This window comes from Microtus oregoni, unplaced genomic scaffold, assembly GCF_018167655.1.
Source record: "Microtus oregoni isolate MIOR12 unplaced genomic scaffold, Mior012 000000F_ref0000247, whole genome shotgun sequence".
Taxonomy (NCBI): domain Eukaryota; kingdom Metazoa; phylum Chordata; class Mammalia; order Rodentia; family Cricetidae; genus Microtus; species Microtus oregoni.
In genome coordinates this window covers 77,963,583-77,989,875 of record NW_024543059.1, presented here as the reverse complement: position 1 = coordinate 77,989,875, position 26,293 = coordinate 77,963,583, and the positions used below count along the sequence as shown (strand labels likewise).

The 26,293-nt window shown below is 36.5% G+C and overlaps 1 protein-coding gene across 2 annotated transcripts in view; it reads right to left on the bottom strand.

Moving 5' to 3' along the window:
• The window catches only part of Ugt8 (UDP glycosyltransferase 8), a 65,045-nt gene that overhangs the window by 17,232 nt on the left and 21,520 nt on the right, over window positions 1–26,293 (bottom strand). For both annotated transcript variants that reach the window (XM_041660600.1, XM_041660608.1), the window contains exon 2: window positions 24,690–25,513. In XM_041660600.1, coding sequence (XP_041516534.1) covers window positions 24,690–25,511 — 822 coding nt within the window. In that variant the 5' untranslated portion in view covers window positions 25,512–25,513. The remainder of the gene's footprint in view (window positions 1–24,689; window positions 25,514–26,293) is intronic.

Genomic DNA, 26,293 nt, shown 5'->3' with positions numbered 1-26,293 from the left:
TTAGTCAAGTCACTGGAAGTCTGACTTCCTCACCCCCACAAGTGCAGGCCTACGTCACAGGACATTGAGATTACAGCTTTTAAAAAGATACTCTGTCCGTTAAAAGCAGGTCTGTTCTTTCTCCTAGCTAAGATGACTAATAAGGAAGACATACATTATAATAGGATGAAAATACATGCATCCAGGGACTGGAGAGATGGCTCAGCAGTTAAGAACATTGACTGCTCATCCAGAGGACCTGGGTTCCATTCCCAGCACCGACATGGCAGTTCACAACTATCTGTAACTCCAGTTCAAAACACAGGCATCCCAAAAAATGGGAAGACAGGACAGTCGTTATTTTCTTTTACACTTTGTTACCATATTCTACATTCCTCAGAACTAAGTTAGTTATAATATATAAAGGAAACATAGTACAATTTTTTTCATGCAGTATCAAATCAAGTCATCATGTTTTGTAGAAAATTCAGATGCTTTCCAAGTTCATCCAGGAGTCAGCCACAACTAAGCTAAAGATGCAGTAGAGAGACCAATGTCAAGGTGAGGGCTGAGTCTAACACTGAACATCTGAGAGAACAAAACAGCCCTGGAAGACACATCCGTGCCCACTGAGACGCCGAGGCATCTTTTTTCCTTTCCACCAGGCCTTTAATTTTTACCAGTGCAGTTACAATGGAAGTAAGCAAAATTTGAAACCCTTTGAAGAGAGTTAAATTTTCAAGGTTCTTCAGACCTTCAACAAACTGCACACAAGCATTTTAGACATCCCAAGGATATACGAGCACAGTAAGGTGCTCGGGTGCCATGCAAAGCAACCACAAGATAAGGGAAAGAGCAGATACCACACAAAGAGGAAACTGACCAGAAAAGAAAAAACTCTCTCAAAATGACATGTAATCTTTCTTATGTTATAGAAGTAAGCAAATATTCGAGAGATGTGAGAAGACAAGAGATCTGGAAACTGATTTGAAATGAGCATGTGACAAGAGGGAAGAGACCAAGATGCAGATGAGGCACCTTTCTTCCTGAATGAGTGCAGAGTACAGCTTGCAGCCTGAAATAAAATACTCCTTAATCTCCTGTCAGGATAAATGACAAAAATATGGTGCCAAAAATAAAAGGACAGGTGAATGGCTTATGGTCCAAAGGGAAAGGACAGAGTGCATTTACTGTATCAGGAGGCACAGTCATTTCATCAATCATGCAATCGCAGTTAAACAAACTTTTATTGGCCACCTTTTATGTGCTAGGGACTACACGCCAGGAATATAAAAGAGCACGACATAGTTTCCTGCCAGGGAGTTCAAAGTCCAGCTCAGATTTCTGGCCTATACTAATAGTGAATTAACACTGCCTTTGCTGTATTACTTGTATTCTGACCAAATGGATTCCCTGGAAATAATACATTTTAAATTTTAGCATGGTCATTATTTACATTAAATATCTGGTAGTATATCTTAATTTTCCCTGATTTCAGAGTGGCACTGCCAGAGAAATAATTGGACGATAATTTTAGGTTGTAGGCTAAATATTTCCAGAACTCATTAGAAACACATTTAGAGTTAAATTAAATAAAATTGTAAAAAAGCACTAGATAATAATTTAATCATAAATATTAGAAACTCTTTTTCTAATATTATGATATTGCTATTCGGTATTTCTAAATTATAAACCAGGATAGGGCAAAACAGAAAGAGGATAAATTGTTTAAAACTGGTCTAAATTAAAATTTCCAAAGTAAACCACTCAAATATATCTTTCCTGGCTGATGATGACAACTTACGTCAGTTGCTCTCAAATGTTTTTGGAATGGTGCATCTTCTGCTGCACAAAGACCACATATCCATGACTCCATCGTGGATATCTCAATCAGCTGCACTGTTTTGCCTCATCTGAACAGTGTATAAACTGAAGAAGCCTGAAGAAGTCTTTCGTCCACTTATTTGGCATGAGCGATTATGCAATACATAGCCTTCTCCCTCTTACTCCTCATTGGATAAGTACTTTTATACAATAAAGTTAGTGACCCAAAACGGTATGGGTAGTGGGTACACTGATCTAAGGGTGATCATTTTAGGGACAGCATTTGTGCCTCAGACAGAAACAGGCAGAAAAACACTAAAACAGCCTGCCAGACTGTATACTCTTTCATCTATAACCTTACATAAAGAAAATAGTAAAATTTACTCTATTGGCAAAATAACAGGACAATCAGGTTAAGGAAAGAATTCTATCTGGATTGAATAGTGACTACGTAAATGAAGAATGAACTCTAGTTAATCCAACATCATTGTAACCCAAACCAGCAATTCTGGGTATCCTAGAGAAACAGCTGGCAAGGACAATACTGCACAGCTACCTCTATAGCACTAAAATGTGAATTAATTTGCTCTTCTTATAGACTAAGACCAAATAATTCTAATCAATCATTAATCTTTGCCCTATTTTTAAGTTCTCAATATCAATGCATTCTTTTTATTTTATGAGAAAACAAAATTTTGATGGTTCATCCAAGGCTCACGTATACTGCGCTCTTTTTCTAGCTGCAGTCAAGTCTCCCAGTGTATTCCACTCTTGCATATATTTTAATGTAAAACGTTACATCATATATTTATAAGAGGTAGTCAATGCAAACTTTTAAAACACATCTCATATAAAAGGAAGATTTGGATGTAGAATATTCCCACGTAGAGTACAATGGTTCCAGAGGACACTATGCAGGTGAGATTTTAGGCCATTTAGGCATAACACAATTCCAAAAGCAGTAAGTGTAACCACAGGGGGTAGTCACTGTAAATCCTTTGGTCCCCTGGGCAGAGGGAATCAATGATGCCAAAACCTCAGGTCCTGAGGGCAGAACCTCTACTATGAACTCATTTTGGGAAAACCACTGCATACCAATCAAGTGTGGCTTAAAAACCCACTGGTCCAAAACACTACTGCTTAAAATGAATAGTTCACAATTTTAAACCATTACTCACTGAATAAATCACTGTTCACTGAATTTAAATAACTGCATATAAATCAGTTTTCAAAGTGGAGATAAAAAAACAATGCGTCCCATGGAACATAAATTATTATAAGGCCATTCTGAGAATAGTCATTTTAATCATAAAACAGGTTATAACAATGTAAGTTTTATTTTATATAAAACACAGAGGCATGTATCACTGTGGGAAAAGGAACCTAGTTGTCTAGCAATGTTCATTTCTTCTACTTCTTTAGCATCCCAACTTTTAGCTGGAAACACTGAAGCCCAGAATAGGGCCCTGTTTTCTAGAAAGCTGGAGCTAATTTAATTTACACTAACATGGTTAATTAATGCTCATTCCAACGAGTAAAAGCAAAAGTGAGGTTTCCAATGGAGGGATAATCACAGCTATTTAGATCCTGCAGATGAAAGCAGCCCTCTAGGGAAAGGAAAGAGGATGTAGTCAACTCCCTACTCACTTATTGGCACTGCCACCTTCTGCATCACGCTGGGATTCAGAAAGCACTTGATATGACACAAATATACTTTGATTTTATATAGCTTCTTAATTTCAGGACTGTCTGTGTATGGCGTGAACATGAAAAATGGTAAATAATGCATGGTTTTCTTAGACCTACCCAGCTGAGCAAATTCATTATTCTGTGGTGTATACTGAATACAAATTATTAATATTAATTTCTGGATCATTTGGATTGCTTTAAAATTGACTACCTTTATATTATATTGATAACTTGCAGCAAAAAATTGGACCAGAAGTTGTGCATGATAATCTAGCATCATCCCATTAATTGAAAAAAAAGCTAAAATTATCCACATTAGTACTAAAGAAATCAAAGCAAGTCATGAATTAACAGGAGCCCATTAGAAAAAGATGTACATCTCTTAAATTCCTGCCCAATGGCCTTTATTCTAAAATGCCAATGTGGCCATAAACTCTACAATGCAAATGCTATTAAAGGTTCTTGTTAGAATAAAGTTACAAAAACTGAACCAATTCATAGGCCTTTCAAATTCACCCAGTAACAAGAAATTCATGACTTACTTTCAGGAGCACATGTTCCCTACCTATTGGCAATGTTGAGGAGCAAACAATGCTACACAGGGAGAACTCTCAGACAGCGCTGCAGGGAGTAAGCACCACTTCCTATCGATATATTTACCTGCCTTTTCTATTTCCTGGCTGTATTCCTCTTTGCTTTTTTGATTTTGTTTGTTTGTTTCGTTTTCTTCTCACTTTAGTCCACAGATATTATTTTACCTTCTACACTATCACTGGAGTTAAAAAAAAAATTGTTCCTTCTAAGTATTTAAGATCATGAAAAATTGAACAAAATTTTAAGTAAGTAAAACTCATTTTTGTGCCAAAATGGTAACATTTAAAAAGTAATGTCTTTCCCTTTAACTGCTACAGTAAGTCTAAATAGCAATCATTATGAATCTGGATCTGACTTAGCTAGGAAGGCGAAAATGAGAAAGAAGAGGAAGAACAGACTATTTTGTATAGATTCTTGCTATAAAATAGCATATGTAAACCATTTAGATACTACTTCCTCGTCACAGGAAAGACACACATCATCTTCCTTGTGTATTTATGTTATCACTTTGATCTGCTCAGAGTAGCTTCAAATATGTAGCAATGACACTCCATCCCATGTAATGAAGAATAAAGGGACTCAAGAAAAATCTTAGACCACTCAGCAAAGGCCCCTAAAAGAAAGGTGGCACAAGCCTTTAATCCCAGCACTTGGGAGGAAGAGGAAGATGAACCTCTGAGTTAGAGGCAAGCCTGGTCTACAAAGTGAGTCACAGGTCAACAAGGGCTAAAAAGAGAAATCTTGTCTCAAACCGCCCCCCCCCCAAAAAAAAAAACCAAAATCAACTAACCAAACAAACAAAAATAGAAAGAAACAAAAAGGAAAAAGAAAGAAAAAGCATGAAGGGAGGCAGGGAAGAAGGGAAAAGGGAGGGAGGGAGGGAGGGAGGGAGGGAGGGAGGGAGGGGAGGATGGCATTAAGTTGATGCTACAGATTCTTCTGGGAATGAGAAAACCGCCCTAGAGGCAAGCAAGACTTAACTATCTTATTTAGAGAACCCTTTGAGATGCTTCAACAGTTAATATCATTTATTGCTCCTGCACAGTGTCCAAGTTTGGTTTCCAGCATATATATGATAAATGTTGTCTTCTATTCCAGGATATCTGACTCCCTCTTCTGACCTGACACCAGACTTGCACTTGGTTCACATACATTCAAGAGGCAAAATACTCAGACACAAAATAAAATTTAAAAATTAAAAAAAATCACTACCTTATACATAAGACAATCTGTTAAGAATCATAAAATGTTCTCTGTGGTCAGTGGATTAGCATACAAGAACAAAGGAACATAGTAGGAACAATCTTTCCCAGAGAACAGGACACCACCAGGTTATCCAATAACAAATTCTCACCCCAGAAAATATATACAGACAAGCAATATTATAAAAACTGAGTAGGTTGTATTTATATATTTAGAAGCAGTACACATACATATAGTAACAACAAAATTAAAAGAGGACATGAATTTGGAAGAGAGAAAGGACATGGTTATTGGAGGGCTTGGAGGAAGACAAGGGAAGTGGGAAATCATTAATAAAGATATAATAAGAACGACGAGAGAGTGAGAGAGAATAGAGAGTAGTGTTTGAGACTCCACAGCGTGAGTTTGAAGTCCTGTCTACCATCACTTTGGGAGAGTTACTTGGATTCCTTGAGCCTAATGTTCCTCATCTGCAAAATGAAGCCATAGCAGTTCTTGCCTGATAGAGAACTTACGAATCTTAAACAAGCCAACATGTCTTAACTGCTCTTAATAGGTATATAAATGTTAGGGGACTCTAGCTACTATAAATAAATAATTACTCATAAACAAGTAAGCATAAAAAGAAAGGAAAATAAATTCAGAAGCGATTACTAAAGGTCTTTGTGAAGAAACAGTTGACAGAAACTTTATACCTCAGATTACACTCCCCTGAAAGATCTCATGTATTACAACTGATATATTTTATGAAATGTCTTACAGCTACCAACATGATTATAAAAAGGATGATCATTGACACTACCTGTTTCTAGTTGTGTATTAAGAGATCAGAATAAATCCTATTGACAGAGATGTTTCTTTTCCTTAAATTTATAGTCAAGCTCCTAAGCTACAAAGAGTTCTGCTGTATCTCAAACTCTGGATGGTTTGCAATGGCTGTGCACAATGGTGGCAAACCTACATTCCCACGTTACAATTGTGACAAGTTGGCCTGTGAACTTCCCAAACAACTGGGTAACAGTGATGGAGGAAGGTCATTGGTTAAGTAATAAAGAAACTGCTTGGCCTCATAGGTTAAAACATAGGTGGGAGGAATAAACAGAACAGAATGCTGGGAGGAAGAGGAAGTGAGCTCAGACTCGACAGCTTTCCTCTCGGGGGCAGACGCCTCAGAGAGACTCCATGCTCCCCGCTCCCGGGCAGTCACACACGATGAAACTCCGACCCAGGATGGACATAGGCTAGAATCTTCCCGGTAAGCGCACCTAGGGGCGCTACACAGATGATTAGAAATGGGCTAAATTAATATGTGAGAATTAGCCTAGAAGAGGCTAGATAGAAATGGGCCAAGCAGTGTTTAAATGAATACAGTGTGTGTGTTGTTATTTCGGGCTTAAGCTAGCCAGGCAGCCGGGGTGCTGGGGACGCAGCCCCGCCGCTCCGAATTACAACATAACAGGAAAGTATCTAAGCAGCACTTTGTTTAAATGCACTTGGAACAAATACACACACACACACACACACACACACACACACACTTACTTTCTGGGCATTCCCCATGTCGTGGTATGATGGAAGTCAAGTCTGAATAGGAACCCTGCTGTGATATTTCCTCACCCCAGGGTTTTGGAGGAGAATTAAGGCTAATGCCTATCAAGAATATCTGACTTAATGAAATGGCTTTCCTTGAAAGCACCCGGGATGGTGCTAGCTCTCTACCACCTTTAGAGCCAAAACAAAACAAAAAAATTAAAAAAACCCACAAAACTAGAAGCAAAAAGAATAACTTATATCATTTTCTGTAAGGTGTAACTCTCCCATGGACCCTTAGGGATAAGTATGACTTCTGAGACTCTATTTTGATGACTAAGTCACAAGGATTTCCTAGGTGCTCTTTCAGCAAAGATCATCAGTTCTTCTGTGCACTGTATTTTTTTTTAATTCACAAACAATTGAAGCTGGAGTATTGTCTTGTTTTGCACAATACAAATAATGTATATATTCATTCAGTGCAATTAAATAAGGAGCTACCCTTTTCCTAGCAAATTTCCCATAGTTTATGTGTTATCTTTTTACTTATACTTTTTATTACCAGTAAAAAATTAAATAAATGAATTTTTTTCACTAACAGGTAGTTTTGTTCTATGTCATTAATAAACTTCATAGGATTCTTTATTTTCTTTTACCTTTAATTATTAGATAATGTCTTACTATTGAGCACAGAATGGTCTTAAACTTACTCTGCTGCTCAAACTAGTCTTAGATTCAGCCTTCCTGCCTCAGCCTCTGAGAGACAGGATTACAGTTATGTGCCAGAGTCTGGGTAGTGTACAACTCTCTGTAAAGCATCATATTAGATGTTTCTTTGCCTTTCCAAAAGTACTAAGGAAACCTTAAAGCCTGGCAATGGAAATGATCATAATAGACTGCAAAGGAACAATAGGCCACACGAACGATATTCTAGGTCCTTACTTGTAAATTTTGTAAAACAGTAAAATCTAAGTGCATTTGCCAGAAGCATCGCTGAGCTAATTGTCTCTTAGAGATCCACTGTGAATCTCATGCAATATTTATTATTATGCATATTAAATATGACAAAACGTTATCTCTGTATTCATGTATGTTTACACACAATTCTCTTTTCAAGAATTCTATGGAGGAAATGTATTATTATCTCTTCTGTCACTCAAACCCTTAAGAGCTCTAGCTCTCAGGAATAACTTAATAAACACTTGTGATGTTTCTCTGAGAAACTGGCAAAAATTACACATGCATTCTTAATAGGCATTTGCTGGTCACATGTTATGGATGTGAACAGAGCTCAGCAATACATAGGAGAATACTGGTGTTTATGAAAGAGAACCTTACTTTAAAACAATATTACCTAAAAGCCCCTCAATATTATTAGTCTCACATGTGGTATAACATTTTTCTCTAATCCTCATAAACTCCCTCTTAATTAGCACCAAAAGAAAGGCAAAAAAAAAAACCCTCACAATTTCTTGAAATTGCAGGGTTTAATGCTGCTTTTCAAGGATATTCCTGCCTATTTCTCCAAATACAATTAAAGTGATTCATGTGTACTATCCCTGGCTATACAAGAATAATAGATTATTTATTAGATTAATAATGTATATAGACTATTAGAATAATAGAATATTAGATTTCGAATAATATTTTAATAATTGATTTCTGTCTTCCTGACTATGAAGGCCTAACTGTAGATCAAAGCCATTGTCATCATTTTGTATACAAACATCATTTTCATTATTTAATATAAACAAATCAGAAAAACTATGACCCTTACTAACAGAGTCCTGCCCTGGCAATTTATAATCTTTGATTGTAACCAAACATACAAAATAAAATATAATTGAAATAACCAGCACAAAAAAGCATTTTATTCCCATCCTTTAAAGCAACAGTCTACCTTATGGTACTATTTTTCTTTTTTTGATTTTTTTCGAGGCAGGGTTTCTCCATAGCTTTTGGTTCCTGTCCTAGAACTAGCTCTTGTAGACCAGGCTGGCCTCGAACTCACAGAGATCCACCTGCCTCTGCCTCCCAGCACGGAGATTGCAACTATGTACTGCTATGGTTTTTTACATAACAAAACAGAGTGAGTTATAATCACTTTAGGCAATGTCATGGCCAAACTACATTAGGCACTTAAATCAGCTGTTATCTACCTTACAGCTAGATGTATATATAGAGAGAGTACAATCAGGGCGTAGACCTTCACTGAGGCTTTCTTCTCAGGATGAGGCTACTGTACTATTTTCAAATCACCGTTTTGATCTGTAGATACTTTGCTTCCTTTATTTTCACGTAACAAGGCAGCAGCATGTTGGTGAATCACCTACCCTGCACAGACAGCTGAGTAAACTCGGCACTGATCATTTCAATAGGCAGAACTTCAATTTGCTTGTAACTTCTGTCAGAGCTATTTATTTTGTAAGATTACTGCTTGGCTTTCTGTTGGTGTATGATAAAGAAAATATTCATTTCAAAAGGCATATATTATTTTCATGGATCTTAAGGCATAAGTCGTAGAGAAATAGAGTGCAACTAATTGTTTATAAATAAAGTTTTGTTCTTGTATTCCGAGAAAGGCGGTCTTGTGTGCATGCATGAGTGCAAGCCTGCATGCATGCGTGTGCACATAGTATGTGCATGTGTGTGTTGGTGTGTGTGTGTGAGAGAGAGAATTCTGTACTGATCCTGTGTGCGTATGTGATACGCGGAGGCCAGGGATCGATGACAGGTGTCTTTCTCAGTTCATCTTTTCTTTTTGAAACAGGATGACTCACTTAAATGATGTTCACCACTTGCCTACACTAGCATCTCCTGTCTCTGCCTCCCAGCACGGAGATTGCAAATATGCACTGCTATGGATTTTTTTTTTAAAAAAACTTGGATGGATCCAACTTTAGATGTTCATACTCCAGCATCAAGGAGTTTACTGACTGAACCATCTCCCCACTTCTACTATGTGACAATAAGGAGCCCTGCTGCTTCCTTCCTTAATGTTTATTTATATCATATAATGAGTTTACATGTACTTCAAAACATTAAAATTTATCTTACAACTTTTAAATTTTACTTTAAGGTTATAAGTTAGATTAGTATTACTTTTCAGTGCCCAGGTAGACATAAAATTATAATATGGATCTTTCAGTCAGAATACAAGGGCAGCTAGTTCAGGCGATGGACAGGGACACGTCTAATCTAAGTATTGCACCAAATTTCAACTTTGTATGTTTCAGGGTCAAAAAATTTTGCATTTTTTACCTTTCTTCTTTTCAGAGTTCACTCCAATCCCTTAATACATCTGTTTCTATTCTACCACAGTGGTTGTTCTCCTGCTTTACGAGCCTGTCAAACAACCCTCAGTCCTTAAAACAATCTCATCTCAGTACACTGTGTTTACGTAGTGTGTGTTCAGATCGGAGCATGCTGTGTGCTTGTGTAGAGGTCAGAGGGCAACGTTCTAGAGTCAGTTTACGACCACGTGGGTCCCACGAATGGAACTCAGGTGTAATACTGGAGACCGGTGCCTATCCTGCCGAGTAATCTCACCAGCTCTGTACCACAGGTCTTAGCAGTACTGCAACGCTAGTCAGGCACAATGTGGCATGAAAAAATTCTATCAAACATCCTCTAAGATGTGAAAGTACTGGAAATTATTTTTCTATTTTGAAAATGGTATATTTTCTTAGTCTAATATTTTAAATTATAAAATAACTTTCTCATTACTCCCGAGAACTGGAATCTATGATTTATATAATCTAACTTAAAGTATAACTTTGGTTATGAAAACAGTTAATTCTGGACTGAGACAGAAGGCTTCATAAATTTGTAATGAATTTATCAGTTGATAACCATTTGAAAAACGAACCATATAAACCCTGCTTTTGGACAGTGAGGCTTTATAATTATTCCAAAACAAAATGTGGGTTTATTGGTTCTCTACCTGTGGTAGATACTGTCCCTCCTATATTGTATACAGTGACTTCTGTGAGTTAATATAGAAATGATGGAAAGAAAAAAGAAAGAATAAGATAGAGAGGATATAGCAATGTCTCTAATAAAACATCTCAGGCTGGATTTGTTGTTGTTGATGATGATGGTGATGTCATTATGACTCCATTCCAAGACCTAACTATTCTACCAAGCATTTTGTGATGAGGTTGTTTAACCTACTATACATGCCTACTGCTCAGGTCCAGAAGCCAATGGCCTAAGTACCAGAGTGAACATCCTGGGACCCTCACAGAAAAATCTCATTATGATCCCTGTTTATTTCCAGTTGTTCATGATTAACATGTCACAGGGCTTCCAAATTTTACTTAATGTGATTAGTAGTGTTTGCCTTCCTCATGAGGCTTAAGCTTCTTTAGAACGAAACTAATCTGTTTCACTAAATCCTATGTTACTGAATAAACGAATGATTTCAAATCTTCTAAGTGTTATTTTTCTGGCTTAATTATGATAATCAAAAACATACCTGGAGGCTGTTTTTACTATTTAAAACAAGCATTATGCATCAATGCATACACAGGTGATTTCAGGAAACCCATTAGAGGTTTAAGATATATAATATTAATCTAGTGGAAAGAATGTATAAGGCTATAATTGTTAGCTTATAATCCTAAAGGCTAATTTCACACAAACTTTTCAGTTAGGAGATGTATACTCTGAACCTATGTTGATGAGGAAGTCTGGATTTCTTCAGCTAAATGCAAAGTCTGTGTGGATTGCCCCAATCTAGAACCTTCAGTTTCCATGAAGCCTATGTGGTGATTAATCTTGATTGTCAATCTGATGGGATTTAGAGTCATAAAACAGAAGCAAGCCTCTTGACGTGGTTTGTGTGTAGGTTTCTACATTAGGTTACAAATCAGGCTTGGAAGATTCACTCTAGTTGGGGAAAAATGAAGTCATTGCGTGTGCTGAGATCTCAGACTATATAGAAAGAAAGAAATTAAGCTGTGTACAAGCATTCCCCTCTCTGCTTCCTGACAGGAGAATAAGCATGGCCAGCTGCCTCAAACCGCCGTCACTAGGCCATTCCCACCGTGATGGACACTATGAGTCACAGCAAACTCCTCCTAGAAGTTGCTTTTGTCGGATATTTCGCCACGCCTACAAGAAAAGTAACTACTACAACCTATTAGTGAGGAAGCCCCTATAGGAAGTGTGCTGTGTTCCCTTCCTTGAATGCCCAGAGTTCTAAGATTAAGAACATAATTATGAGTTGTGCCACTGTGGTCAGTGCTTTTCTTTTGGGTCTATGGTAGTAAACAGACTAAGACCCTTTGCCCTTTGGAATCATGTACATTGTTTTGTTATTCTAAAGGAGTGTCTCTCCTCTGACAATTCAGCTGGAAAGAAGCTATCCTTTTTTCACCACCCACCCTATGTCTCCTTTTACTATAGAGTTATTATTTTAAACTCCCAAGGGTGTGGAAATAAAATAACAAAGATATTTAGAAGACATACTATTAAAACAAATTAACAATGTGAAAGAGGCTTCAAAGTGGCTATGGTGGGTCAGAGACAGCAGTTTCAGCTCCTGGATATTGTAACATTCATTCCAGCTTTTCCAATATTGTTTAGATTCACTTTCAAGTTCTTAGGTATAATTCAAATAAGGCTTCTAAAAAGGCTTATTTCTGGATTTCATAGGAGAAATGTACTTAAACTCTATATTATTCTCCACTAAATATTTGAAAACACAGCTTGTCTTTATTGAGTACATAATATTTATTTATATTTATTTAAATAGTAATGCTACTTACCATAGCACATTATGGTAATCTTTTATTTTTATAATAATGCTCCATAGTTTGTAAATATAAATATTCTAATTTATCTACAACTAATGCCTATAATATTGAAAAGATTAGCATATGTCTTTTGTTACAAAGAACACTTGACTCAGAAAGGTCATGTTGATGTTCTAGCCTCATGAAAATAAAAGCAGCTCTTGGTGGCAGACCTGAGGATCAAACTCCTAGATCTCGAGCTCAGACTCCCCCTCTTCTTTATAGAACATAGGCCAGACAGTAGCGATTAATGAAGCACAGCTAGTCTACAAGGGCCAAGTTCCAGATAAACCCCAAACACAGTCCTTCCTGAAGACATTACCTTCCCAGTATTGCGTGTGTCTGACCTATTTGCTTCTCAAGCCTAAAAGGGAAAGTTAGACGCACTGGTCACACATGCTGTAGTGACTCAAATGTGAACGGCATGAGCAGAGAATTTACTTCCTCCAGTAAATTCCAATCCTTGCAGGGATAATCTCACCTAAAACCAGTCAGGAAAACTAACATCAGGGCATCTAGAGTACTTCACCCAATTGCCCTGAATCACTATCTTCTGTCTAATTACACTGCTGGTATGACTGTTTTGACTTAACACCTTGCTGTCCTTCCAACTCGAATTTCAGCATGAAATATTCACTACTCCTAGAAAGGTAATACATTAGGTTGTTCTCAGCTCTATTGCAATAAACAAATTTAGCTACCATTTCTTTTGCTATAACATACTACATTCAAGAGTTAGAAATTGGTGTTTGTTGATCAAAGGAAGTGGACAGTGTAGCAACTGGCAGCCTGAGACACTGTAAAATCACTGGAGAAAGGTTGCTACAGTGGGATTTTTGGCTACATGTCTCTGGCTAGGAGTGACAGAAAGGGGAGGGGAGGAGATCACTAGATACTTTGCATGCAGGTACAAAAAGGAAGCTGTTGAAAGAAAAAAATTAAAATACTGAAGGTAAATATCAAATGCCGACAGAAATACGACTAAGATTAGAGTTGTTTTAAAGAGACCCTGGATTTCTATGAAAGGTTCAAAGTGATAAATTACTATCAGCAGGTGAAGACATTATGTTAGCATCTGTCTACCTTATATACCAAGCACAAATACCTATTAATGAAACCTCTAATGTACGAAGAGTATTTATTTATGTTTCTCAAACAAAAATGGCATTGTATCAGATTCACTGGGCATGCTTTGTCCGGTCTGATTTTCTCATTAGAAATTCATTGCATGATTAAATGCTAAGTGTACAGCTGTGTAAAGCCTCAACTGGTCGTAACCAGTAGTGCCTAATACTGCCTTCTTAAAGCGATAACAAATTACTCAAATATTCGTACTATTTTGAGGCTCCATTCAGCTGAAAAAAAGTGGTGTTATCAATGTGAGTACAGATTATATTTACAATATGCAAATAAAGTTAATGTAGTACTTTCTGGCGCTGTTGAAAATTGCTGGGGAATAGAGTGTAACTCCAGCTTAGAATTTACTCTGTTGAGATCACAAATAAGCTAGGTCACAGTATGAGTTCCATTAGATCCTAATTTTAAAAGCATTTAAATTTATTACAAAGTAAATCTAGTGGGGTGAGCTATATCATTTACATTAAAGCATCATTATTACTTTGAAAAATGAAAGTAGGGGTTTGAGGAATTCAGCTGAAAGGGAATGAAAAGTCATATACAGTCTAGCAGAGAAGTGAATTCTTTTATCTTTACCTTTCTTATTTGTTATGACAACTACCTCTCAACTGTTAAAAATAGGATTTTTATAACAGAAACAGATCCAAATGATATATCACATCAATTACTATTTTAAAAATATAAAAATTTCATAGACAAGCTTTATTTACTAAAAACTAAATTTAAATATGTACAATAAAAATAAAATACTCATCAGAAATTTACTTAAATGAAATTAAGTTTTTAAAAGCTTGAAACATTTACCTATATCCTAACATTTATTTAAATATTAAAATTATGAATATTTCACAAAATCTTATTCAAAAAAACCTCCATGATACAAAGATGAGACATACAATTTATTTTTCTTCCTATAGTTTTTTTTATTGTTTTTGTTGAGCTAGTCATTTTGCTCCAAGGAGAAACTAAATTGCATACATAATTTGATAGGTTTTTTTTTTTTTTTCAAGACAGGGTTTCTCCGTAGCTTTTTGGTTCCTGTCCTGGAACTAGCTCTTGTAGACCAGGCTGGCCTCGAACTCACAGAGATCCGCCTGCCTCTGCCTCCCTAGTGCTGGGATTAAAGGCGTGCGCCACCACTGCCAGGCAATTTGATAGGTTTTAAATTCTCTATTAAGATTGATCTTTATTTTATTTATTTGTATATCCATGTGTCTGTGTGCAAAGGTATCCTTGGGTCAGAAGAGGACAATGGATTCCCTCAATCTGGAGTTCTGGGGCATTCACTGTGTGGGTCCTGGGAATCATTTGGATTCTCAGAGACTGGTGCTCTCGACCACTGAGGGATCTCTCCAGCTCCTCTAAAATTTTATGTAAGATTACATTTCAAGAAATACTCACAAACACTACTGTTGTGGGAATTCATTCAGCCAAAAGCCTTTTGGTTACTGGCCCAGTGAGCTCTCAAGGAGTTACTTACCCATGCCTACACACTCCTTTGTGTTGTGAAAATTAAAATTATTTCTTTCTTGATTACGTTTTGGCCTATCCACTATTCTGTACTGAGTTTTTTGGGTTATTTTTATTCTTTTATTTTCATCTCTTTGAGTTTGTGCAACCACTACAGCAGTGGTTCTCAGCTTTGCTAAAGCTATGGCCCTTAAGACAGTTTCCCATGTGGTGATCCCCAACCATACAATTATTTTGTTTTTAATTCAAAATGTTATTTTGCTTCTGTTAGGAACTGTAATGTAAATATCTTATATGCAGGATATCTGATATGCGACCCCAAAGGGGTCACAGCCCACATGTTGAGAACCAATGTACTAGGAATTCTTCCACTGTTCATTTTGTTGTATTGAGTTGTTGTCAGAGAGAATACACTGAGTTATTTCAATTTTTTCTATATTTTCTGAGATTTATGCTCTAATATATGGTCTGTTTTAGAGGGACTTCCATGGGTGCTAGTAGAATATATATTTTTTGGTTTGAGGTTTAATACTCAGTAAATTACCTGTTGTGTCCATTTGACATATTATGCCTTTTAATTCTGTTTCTCTACTTATTTTTCACCAGATCACCTGTTTGTTGGAGAAAGTTGGGTACTGAAATCACCTAATGTTACTGAGTTGAATTAACTCTGTCTTGAAGTCCAGTAGAACACTTCTTATGAATTTGCGTGTGCTAGAGTTTGGTGCACACATGTTTTCCTAAATACATCTTGGTTTGTTGTTCCCCTTGGCAGTTTCAATTTGTAATTAGAGGATTTAAAATTTATTTTTTTATTTAAAAAATTTTTGACAAGATACTTTGATCATATTCTTTCTCGTTCCCCTACTCTTCTCAATCTCTCTACCCAACCAATTTCGTGTCCTTCTTTCTCCTTCTCAAAAACAAAATCAAAACAAACAACAAAAAAAATACCAAAACAAAACTAATAGGATACAAAAAACACGGAGTCTCCTTTAAGTTAACCAACTATTCCTGGGCATGGGGCCTGCCCTGGGGGTGTGATTTGGGCATACCCTTTGGAGGAAGCTGATTTTCTCTTTCCAAGCAGGAATTTATTGTAAGTTTTTGGTTATGGTTGGGACTTGGTGTCCTCTCCTCCTTCTCAGTCCTGGGATTTTGTCTAGTTTGAGCCTGTGCAGATCTTGTGTGTGCTGTCACTGTCTGAGTTCACCCCGAATCTGACACAGAAAATGTAGAGAACAGGCTTGCATTTATGGGCACAGGAAAGGACATTATGAACAGTACCTCAGTAGCACAGGCATTAAGACTAGCAATTAGTAAATTGGATATGATAAAGTTTAAAAGCTTTGGCACAGCAAAGTACGCAAACATTTGATCAGAAAAGGAGCCTAGAGAAGGGGGAAAGATTCTTTATAATTTACATCTGATGGGGTCTAAAGTACACAAAGAACTAAAATAAAAAAAAAACCTGAACATCATAAAGACAATTCAATTTAAAATGGTGTACTGAACTAAACCAAGAGAGACTTCTCATACGATGAAACACAAATGGCTGAGAAGCACTTAAAGAACTGTTCAACATCCTTAGTTAGTCACCAGGGAAATACAAATAAAAACTACTTCGAGATTTTTTTCTTACCATAGCCAGAACGGCCAAGATCAATAAAACAAACTATAGCATATGCTGAATTTAGTCAGTGCTAGTGGGAGTGCAAACTGGTACAACCACCTTGGAAATTAATGTGGAGGTTCTTCAAAAAGCTGAAAATCAATCAACCACAAGATTTACCTATACCACTCTTGGGCAAAATACCCAAATGACTCTACATCTTCCTACAGATATTCTTACTCAGCCATGTCCATCGCTGCTCTATTCATAATAGCTAGATATTGAAAACAGCCCAGAAGTCTGTCAACTAAGGAATGTTTATTAGTTTTTAATAAACAAATGCTATTTCTAATTATTTTTATATATAATTAAAGTTTCACTAAATACAAATTATAATAGTGCTTTTCTATTTCCTTGATCACTACCAGCTCTTTTATGAACTCATTAGTGAATGGGTACATGGTTTTGGTTTTGCCAATGAAAACTCCAAAAGAAATAAGAATGCTTATAAGGTGATCCAAATGTTCTCTTTCACATCTTATCTGAAGTGGATGAGGCTTTTAAAAGGTAGATGAGTGGAAAGAGAAATTAGAAAAGAAGGAGGTAATCAGCTGGGGAGAGGGTAACTAAGGCCTAAGAGAGGGGGTGTTCTTATATATATACCACCTATGTAAATGTCACAAAGAAACTGTCTTGCACATGTCGTAAGCTAAGACAAACAGACAAAACAATGGTTTACTACTGATTCATTTACAGTTTGATTATAAATAAACTAGGCCTGAGTGAGACGTCTCAGTAGGTAATGGCATCTGCTGCCCACCTTGGTGATCTGAGCTTAATCACTGGTACATACACAGCGGAAAGGGAGAAACAACTCTTACAAGCTGTCCTCTTACCTTTACACATATACCACAACATGTGCATGTATGCTCACACATGGACACACACATATGAAATCATAATTTTGTAATTAAAATGAGATAAAATAATCTAGATTTGTAAGCTGATTTTCATTATCTATTATTCCTTCTGGAAAATTAGAAAAAATAGAACCTAGAGTTTTCTTAAAGAGGGATGTAAATGAAATCTTCAACTATTATGAAATGAACCTTTCTCTAGTTGCACACAAAGCTATTCCATTCTAGAGATACTTATTTAGCGGTTGCTATATTCATTGAACTATAAAATCAGGCCAATGTACTTCAGTAAGTCTATTTTACTATATTATAGATATGCCCCCAAAGGGTTTAGAAAAAAAAGCCAGAATGAAATAAAGGCAAAATAGTATCTGTGAATGACATTTGGCTCTCCTCTTGAACCTGAACATAACAATTCTCTCAAGTACCCATGTCAAAAACAAACCATACGAGACACTACAGTTAAAAGTCAATGGCCCCTTTAACAAGACGTCCTCCTTAAACTAGAAGAGCGTTTTGGGAAGAGGACGACATGCTTAATTGTCTTGTTCTTTTAACACTTTCATTCCTCAAAGTACTGTGCCTAGTGTGTACACTTTTAACCACGTAATTAACTGACCAATGGAACCGAATCGAAGACCCAGATATTAATCAACACACTTTTGAACACCTGATTTATGACAAAAAAGCAAAAAAATATCAAATGGAAAAAAAGAAAGCATATTCAACAAATGGTGCTGGCATAACTGGATATCAATTTGTAGAAGAATGAAAATAGACCCATATCTATCACCATGCACAAAACTCACATTTAAATAGATCAAGGACCTCAACATTAAGCCAGACACACTGGACCTTATAGAAGAGAAAGGGGGAAGTACACTTGAACGTTCGCATTGGCACAGGAGACCACTTCCTAAATATAACTTCAGCAGCACAGACACTGAGAGAAACAATTAATAAATGGGACCTCCTGAAACTTAAAAGCTTTTGTAAAGCAATGGACATGGTCAACAAAACAAAGCGGCAGCCTACAGAATGAAAAAAGATCTTCACCAACCCCACATCAGGCAGAGGTCTGATCTCCAAAATATACAAAGAACTCAAGAAATTGGTTATCAAAAGAACAAATACGCCAATAAAAAAAATGGTGTGCAGACCTAAACAGAGAACTCTCAACAGAGTAATCTAAAATGCCTGGAAGACATTAAAGGAAATGTTCAACATCCTTAGTCATCAGAGAAATGCAAATCAAAACAATTCTGAGATTCCATCTTACAACTGTAAGAATGGCCAAGATCAAAAACACTAATGACAACTTATGCTGGAGAGGATGTGGGGTAAAGGGAACACTCCTGCATTGCTGGTGGGAGTGCAAGCTGGTACAACTCCTTTGGATGTCAGTGTGGTGATTTCTCAGAAAATTAGGAAAAAACCTTCCTCAAGACCCACTTGAGGTATATTGAGGGATATATCCAAAGGATGCTCAAGGACATGTGCTCAACTATGTTCATAGCAGCATTGTTTGTCATAGCCAGAACTTGGAAACAACCTAAATGTCCCTTGACAGAAGAATGGATAAGGAAAATGTACATTTACGCAATGGAGTACTACACAGCAGGAAAAAAAAATAACGACATCTTGAATTTTGCAGGCAAATGGATGGAGCAAGAAAACATCATTTTGAGTGAGGTAACCCAGACCCAGAAAGACAATTATCACCTGTACTCACTCATAGGTGGTTTTTAAACATAAAGCAAAGAAAACCAGCCCACAAATCACAATGCCAGAGAACCTAGACAACAATGAGGACCCTAAGAGAGACAAACACAGATCTAATCTACATGGAAAAATACAAGTTCTCCTGAGTAAATTGGGAGCATGGGGAACTCGAGAGAGGGTTAAAGAGGAGGGGAGAGGCAGGGAAGGGAGCAGAGAAAAATGTAGAGCTCAATAAAAATAAAAAAGATTGCATATGTGGAAATAAAAAAAAAGAAATTGACTGGTCACTGAGTACAGGTGCCAAATTCAAATTGACTCATATAGAAAAACTACTTTAGGAAAAATTTGTTTGCATGTTTTGAACCTGAAAATTTTTCTGTTTCCTGGTGTTTCAAACTGTATTATAAGATTCTATTACAATGTTATTTAATATGTAAAATGAAAAAAATAAGATTTTTGTTTAAAAAATGCACTAAGAAATAAATGTGTCAAGCTCATTAACAGAAGCAAGTTTAATTTAAAAATAGAACTGCCTTGGAATAAGGAAATGTGAAAAATACAGCAAGTATATGGTCCCAACAGCAATTTATTATGAAAACTGTCTCTGGTAGAAATATCAGTTAAAATATTTCCCTTAACATTGCCAATGTTTTATCAATATCTCATTGCACAATTCTCAAGGGCACAATAATGGTTTAAGGATAGATATTTGGGCAAGGGACTTTAAAATTATGCTAAGCCCTGTGATATCAATTTCAGACAGTAAAATCTATTCATATAATTGGATCTCATATCATATCAATAAATCCTGTTAGTTCATAATGCTTACAGGATCAACAGACAAGTTATTTCATCTTACAATGTTGCAAAATGAATGGTGAATTGCTCCACTGGTTGCTCCACAGTTCCTGAATTACTTTCTCTAGAGATTTGAATATAAAAGACTTCTTCTGGTTTTTTACTAAAAAATAATGCCAAATTGTTATAACTAACTCAAAAAACTATAAAAGCATGAATCTACCATTTCCTGCCTGACTCTCATTTTGTGGTGAACATCTGAGCACAAATGGAATTAAATTTCAGTCTCTTCAAACATTACGGTCTTCAACTTTCTGTTTTCCAAATACCAGCATAACAGTGTGAAGACGCTTTATAGCAACAATAGAATCCATCCTAGAAACCAAGTGATAGTGATTATACATATTGACAAAGTAACTTATGAAAATTGGCACTTTGATCAAGATGGTATAGAATGGCTATAACCTGGCACTTCAATAAATATGGTATACAATGGCTATAATCCCGTTTCCATCTTAAAACCATGACATAACCAATTCACCCACCAATTGGGTTTTATCAGTCAAAAACCACTAGTATACCTATTCTTGTTCACTAAAATAAACTGGTCTGGAAGTTTTAGTTACTTTGCCAAATAAGATGTAGACATAATTTTGGAATAGACAGTGGTTTTAACCTCTAACAACACTGCTACCAGTTGAATCATTTTGCCCTTTGAAGGTTACTTCTGTTGGTTTCTTCTAACATAAAACATCTACTGAGTGCCTAATATTGTTCAGATACTTGTGTTACAAAAATGACACTCTGTGGAAGTACCCACACTCATGTTAAGGAAACACAATTTGCCAAACTAACACTGAAAGTCTAATAGGTTCTGTTAGAGTTCAGTATTGTAGAAGCTGAAAGGTGGCAGACATCAACAGTCTGGCAGAGCTAGAGGATTTCTGTCAATGAGGAAACATCTAAAGTCATCATAGGAAAATTTCTATTTAATAATGGGTAGACTCCGTAAATAATCATATCCATAGCATCCAATAAAATTACTACAAGATATACTCACTGTATATGCCATTATTTAATTTTTGTTTAATATTGAAGGGCCCCATTTAAATAGAGATATGTGTAAAGACCTAGGCAAAGGCAAACTAGCCTGTAGAAAATTGGCATTTAGCCAGGTGGCACATCCCTTTACTTCCAGCTTCAGGAGGCAGAGACAGCCAGATCTTTGTGAGTTCAAGGCTTTGGAGCCTGGTCCATAGGCTCCAAAGCTACAGAAAAATTCTATCTCAAAAAAGGAAAGAAAATTGGCATCCATATTTTCTACTAATTTGTAATAACAGTAGATAACCCTGAGCAATGATGTGACCCAACCCAGACAGACGTCTTCCCCTTAATTCAAGTGTTTAGAATCCTACTGTGGGCAGCTGGGCATTGATGGCACAACAGAGATGGTTTCTCTAACCACATTTCTAAGTTACATCTTGAATTACTTAATTATCAGGGTAAAAAATTTCTTCCCACTATATTAATGCAGCATTTTATTATTAATCCTAGAATCTCTAAAATCTAAGAGTCTAACTGGTTTCAAATGATTCTTATACTAAGCACTCACAGACGCTGATCTCAAATAAGACTGAAGAAACAACTATCTCTGTACAGTCTTGCACACAATTACCTATGTGTAAATGAATAACCTGAGTTAAAAGGGTATAGCTCTTTTTGACAAACTAAGCAATAGCCCAGCAATCTATGGTACAAAGGCCTTGACAGACTATGGGCTTGGATGAGGAACTCAAAGTCTTTACATCTATCTGCCAAGTAATGGGCTATGCTGTCTGTATTGTGAAGGTGAATATTTACTGAATGGAACGGGTCCAGATACTCACAATAGTTTCTACACATTCAGACATCATGAAAGCATCTAAAAACACCTTTTAGAAATTTTCCCATGCTGCATAATTCAAATCTCACTGCCAAATCATTTCCAGACAGATGGAAAATGAAGTATGTTCCCAATATAAAATATCTAGGCAATGAACAGTGGGTACTTGTTACTGAACAACATTTCTCACCAGCTTCCTGCAGGACCCTCCTGTTTCAGTGTCAGAAACAGGTCCAGGAACTGTATGAACACCTGAAAAACTCATTAACTTTTGTAACACTATGGCGCAGCTTCTCTCAGACATCAACAAGAGTAATCACAGTAGGAAGATACATGTTCTAAGCATATAAAATTACAACAGAGTAAGGGAATTGAAGGAAGAAGGTAGACATTTGTCAAAATATCCATACTAAGAATGGTACACTGAAATGAGACTAATCTTCATTTAAAATCCAATGCTACTGATCACGTTACAGTATAACACATGCCGTGTATGTACAACTGTATGTGTAACACTACCAATAGACATGAACAACTGCTGTTAAACTAGAAGCATACTTTCACTAGAATCACACAGAAAACACAATGAGGGATGAAGAACCGATAAGCTCATAAAGTAGGTCAAGCCAGTGTCAACCAAGTCTAAAGACATTTTAACACATTATGTGAGGCTCAGTAAAACCCACTAGTATTGTTTTAAAAAAAAACAAAAACAAACAACAACAAAGACAAGATGGATTAGAGGAAGCTTAGTGGTTAAGAGGACTGACCACTTTTCTAGAGGACCCAAACAGATTTCCCCCACCACAACGATCTGTAATTAATGCATGTGGTGCACCAACCTATATGTAAACAAAATATCCATACCTGTAAAATAAATAATGTTATTTTAAGTTTAAAAATACAATATTAAAACTAGTTAAGATATGGGTAAACAGAGGGAACCAAGGCAATACCAATAAGCTCAAACTATAGAAAAATGCATGTGTATTATGTATCTTAATAAAGACAGAAAGCACACAAAAAGTCAGCATAGAATAGTCTTGTATGCCTATAATTTGCTGTTCAAGGTCATGCAACTCAAGAAATATGTCCTAAAACGGAAAGAAGACAGGGGGATCAGAACATCTTTCTCTAACCAAGAGACAGAGTAGACAAAGTACTGATATCAAGACCAATAAAGCTGGCTGAGAGCACCAGTCTCCCTCGGAAATGATGAAGCTGCGGAAAGAGCAAGTTATCTCTGTGACATTAGAAATGACCTTCTCAAGGTAAAGTCAGTTTTGTTTACTAAATCCTTGAGAAGGTGCTTCTAAATTCTTACTTTAACTATCTTTAGGAAGGCGAGTGATATATCCCAAGGTGACTCTTCATGAATGGCTGAGATAGGGTAAGGTCAGTTGTCATCCTCTACAGTAGCTAGTGCAGCTGTGCCCTTGACACTCCAGTGACTGCATCAATTCAAGCTGCTAACACTGCACTGGACACGGAGCCAGCTATTTCAGTGCATCCGTGTCACATGGACTACACCAAGGCATTTCTTAAGTATCACTCGAATGGGTCTATCAGAAAAGCCTCACATCTACATTTCAGTCACCTGATTAAGCTGTAAAAAAATGCTACCCAGTGATCATTTTTATGTTGATACCTATGAGAGACAATCTGAGTTTTCTCTTCATTGAGGGACTGACAGATTTTTTTTTTTTATTTAGTGCCTACAGTGGAAATCAACCATGTGTGCAGGTGGCTATTTTCAGAGATGAAAGAAAATAAAATTATATAAACTCTACTACTGTTGTAGTTGGCATCAAGTACTGAGCTACCAGAACCTTAGAAAACATTTTTAATATATGCATAAATGACTCCTGATACACTAGGTGGCTAATTAAAATAAAATAGGATAAAAAACATTTCTGAAGAAAGAATTTGCTGATGATTCAACTAGCACAAAAAGAAGGCAGTTTTGAGGAGGCAGGTATTTCTAAAGCACCATTAATTCTGTTTTTTAAGTGAAACTGCACTAGGGCATGCTTTTGTTAAAATGTTACATTTGCTATTAATTTAAATTATTTGATTTCCTACTTTGAAATTAATACTCATTTCTACTGTAGGATGGAAATAATCTAGTCATTATAAATTCCCAAAGAAGTACATTTATTCTCTCCATTTTTACTAAGTTCACTCAACACAGTGTTTTGCACACTATTTGTGACAGACAGAGTTTAACTGAAAGCAAAATAAATCATGCTTGCTAAAACTAAACAGTTAAGTATATTCAACTCATAGACCACAGTTATTTTTTTAAATATGTTTTTCCATTCAATCTACTGCTTACACAGGACAAAGAGCCTCTTGTTACTATAGATATGCTCACCCAAAGCAGATGAATTCCAGGGAGGTGAAGGATCCACAAATAAACAAAACTAATCAGATATGGGCTCTTAAAATGATACTAATCAATACTTTTTCTTTCAGGAATAAAAACTGACCCTTATATTTTAAAAAAAATTACCAAGATGTTCAGCAAACCTTACTTCTGGCAGTGGGCTGGCCGGCTTTGTTAGGATTCCTCCAACGTACACAACGTTAGGCAGGGTGGGTCTTGGAAACTCCAGTGCTACGTCAGTACACAACATCCACAGGCTGGACCCATGAACCAAATCATACATGGACTTCGCAGGGAGCAGGTTGTACTTCTGCATTATCCTCTCATATTTGGGAAGAACCAGAAAGCTGACCCCTATTCTGGAAATGAGGTAAACGCCAGTATTTTTCATCCTCTCCAAGAAGTTCATGCGGTCTGTGAGGAGTGAGTTAAACTCTGGGACATAAGCTAAAGGAGCAGGCGCTCCTACTTCAGCAGGATACCAAAGGCCAGTAGAAAATACAGCATATTTAACTCCTAAAAGATGAGCGATCACAAAACCACACATATCATTGGGGTCCACAAGTAGCAGGTCAAACTTTTCCTTTTTCAAACCCTGGATTAGGGCTTGGTTGCCAACCATCATGTCACAATTCTTAGTATAGTGATCCAGTATGTCAACCAATTCAACTGCTGTCAATCTCCCAGAGAAAATATTCCGCATTTTAGACTGCAGGAAAGCATCTGAGGTGGTACTGTTGAAGATCCCTGGGTATCGCTGGAGGCTGTAGTGATTAGATGGGTCAATGTCTCTGCCTTCTGAGAGAAGGAACACTGTGTGGTGGCCTCTCTCATGCAAGGCTGATGCTAGCGTCTTGAAAATGTACAAATGGCTTTCAAACATAATTGGCGGCACGATGATGATTTTGGCAGCCCTTGCTATTCCAACAGCACTCCATAGGAGCATGAAATATGTAGTGTAAGACTTCATAGCTGTGAAGACAACCAGAAAATAACTTAGAACAGTATAGAAAGCTAGCCATTCAAACAATCACAAAGACTTTACTTACCAAAATATATGATGATCCAATTCTTTTAAAAATTAGCCTAATATATATATACCAAAGAAGCCTTCACTTAGATAAAAATTATTATTGAAGTACAGAATTGGAAGAAATTGACTCACAATACATATTAAGATCAATCTGAAAATACATTATTTCATTAGTAAATGAAAGCTTTTTAATCCAAATAATAACTTCTGCAAGGCTTAGAGACAAGGGATAGTGCTTGTTTGAACACTATCTATGAAACAGTATTAAAAATCCTTATTCTTAATATATGTCATATCATTGTTAATTCCAGGAGAGTGATAGTCTTTAATTTTCAGGTATATCACTACCCAATTGCTACTTAAGTCATTTTAATTTACTGGTAACACTCCCAGTTGTGAGTAAAGGTTTCCAATAAGAGGTCACTCTTCATAAAATAATTAAGTAGTAGTTCAGTAATTCTGTAGAAAATGTATTTCCCTCACAGGTAAAATCATCGTTAAGTATGCTAAATATCATGGCAGTCTGTATTTATGTAACAGTTTTGTGATTATGTAATGTGTTAATTCAGGGCATCACCCAAGTGAATGACTTTCAAAAGTCAACTGCATATTGAAAAAAGGTTTTGTGAATGACTCTGTCCCAGACCACACTTTCTACATTCCACCTTCAAACAGAGTACCAACCTCAAGTTACATGGATATACACTGCAAGACAGACA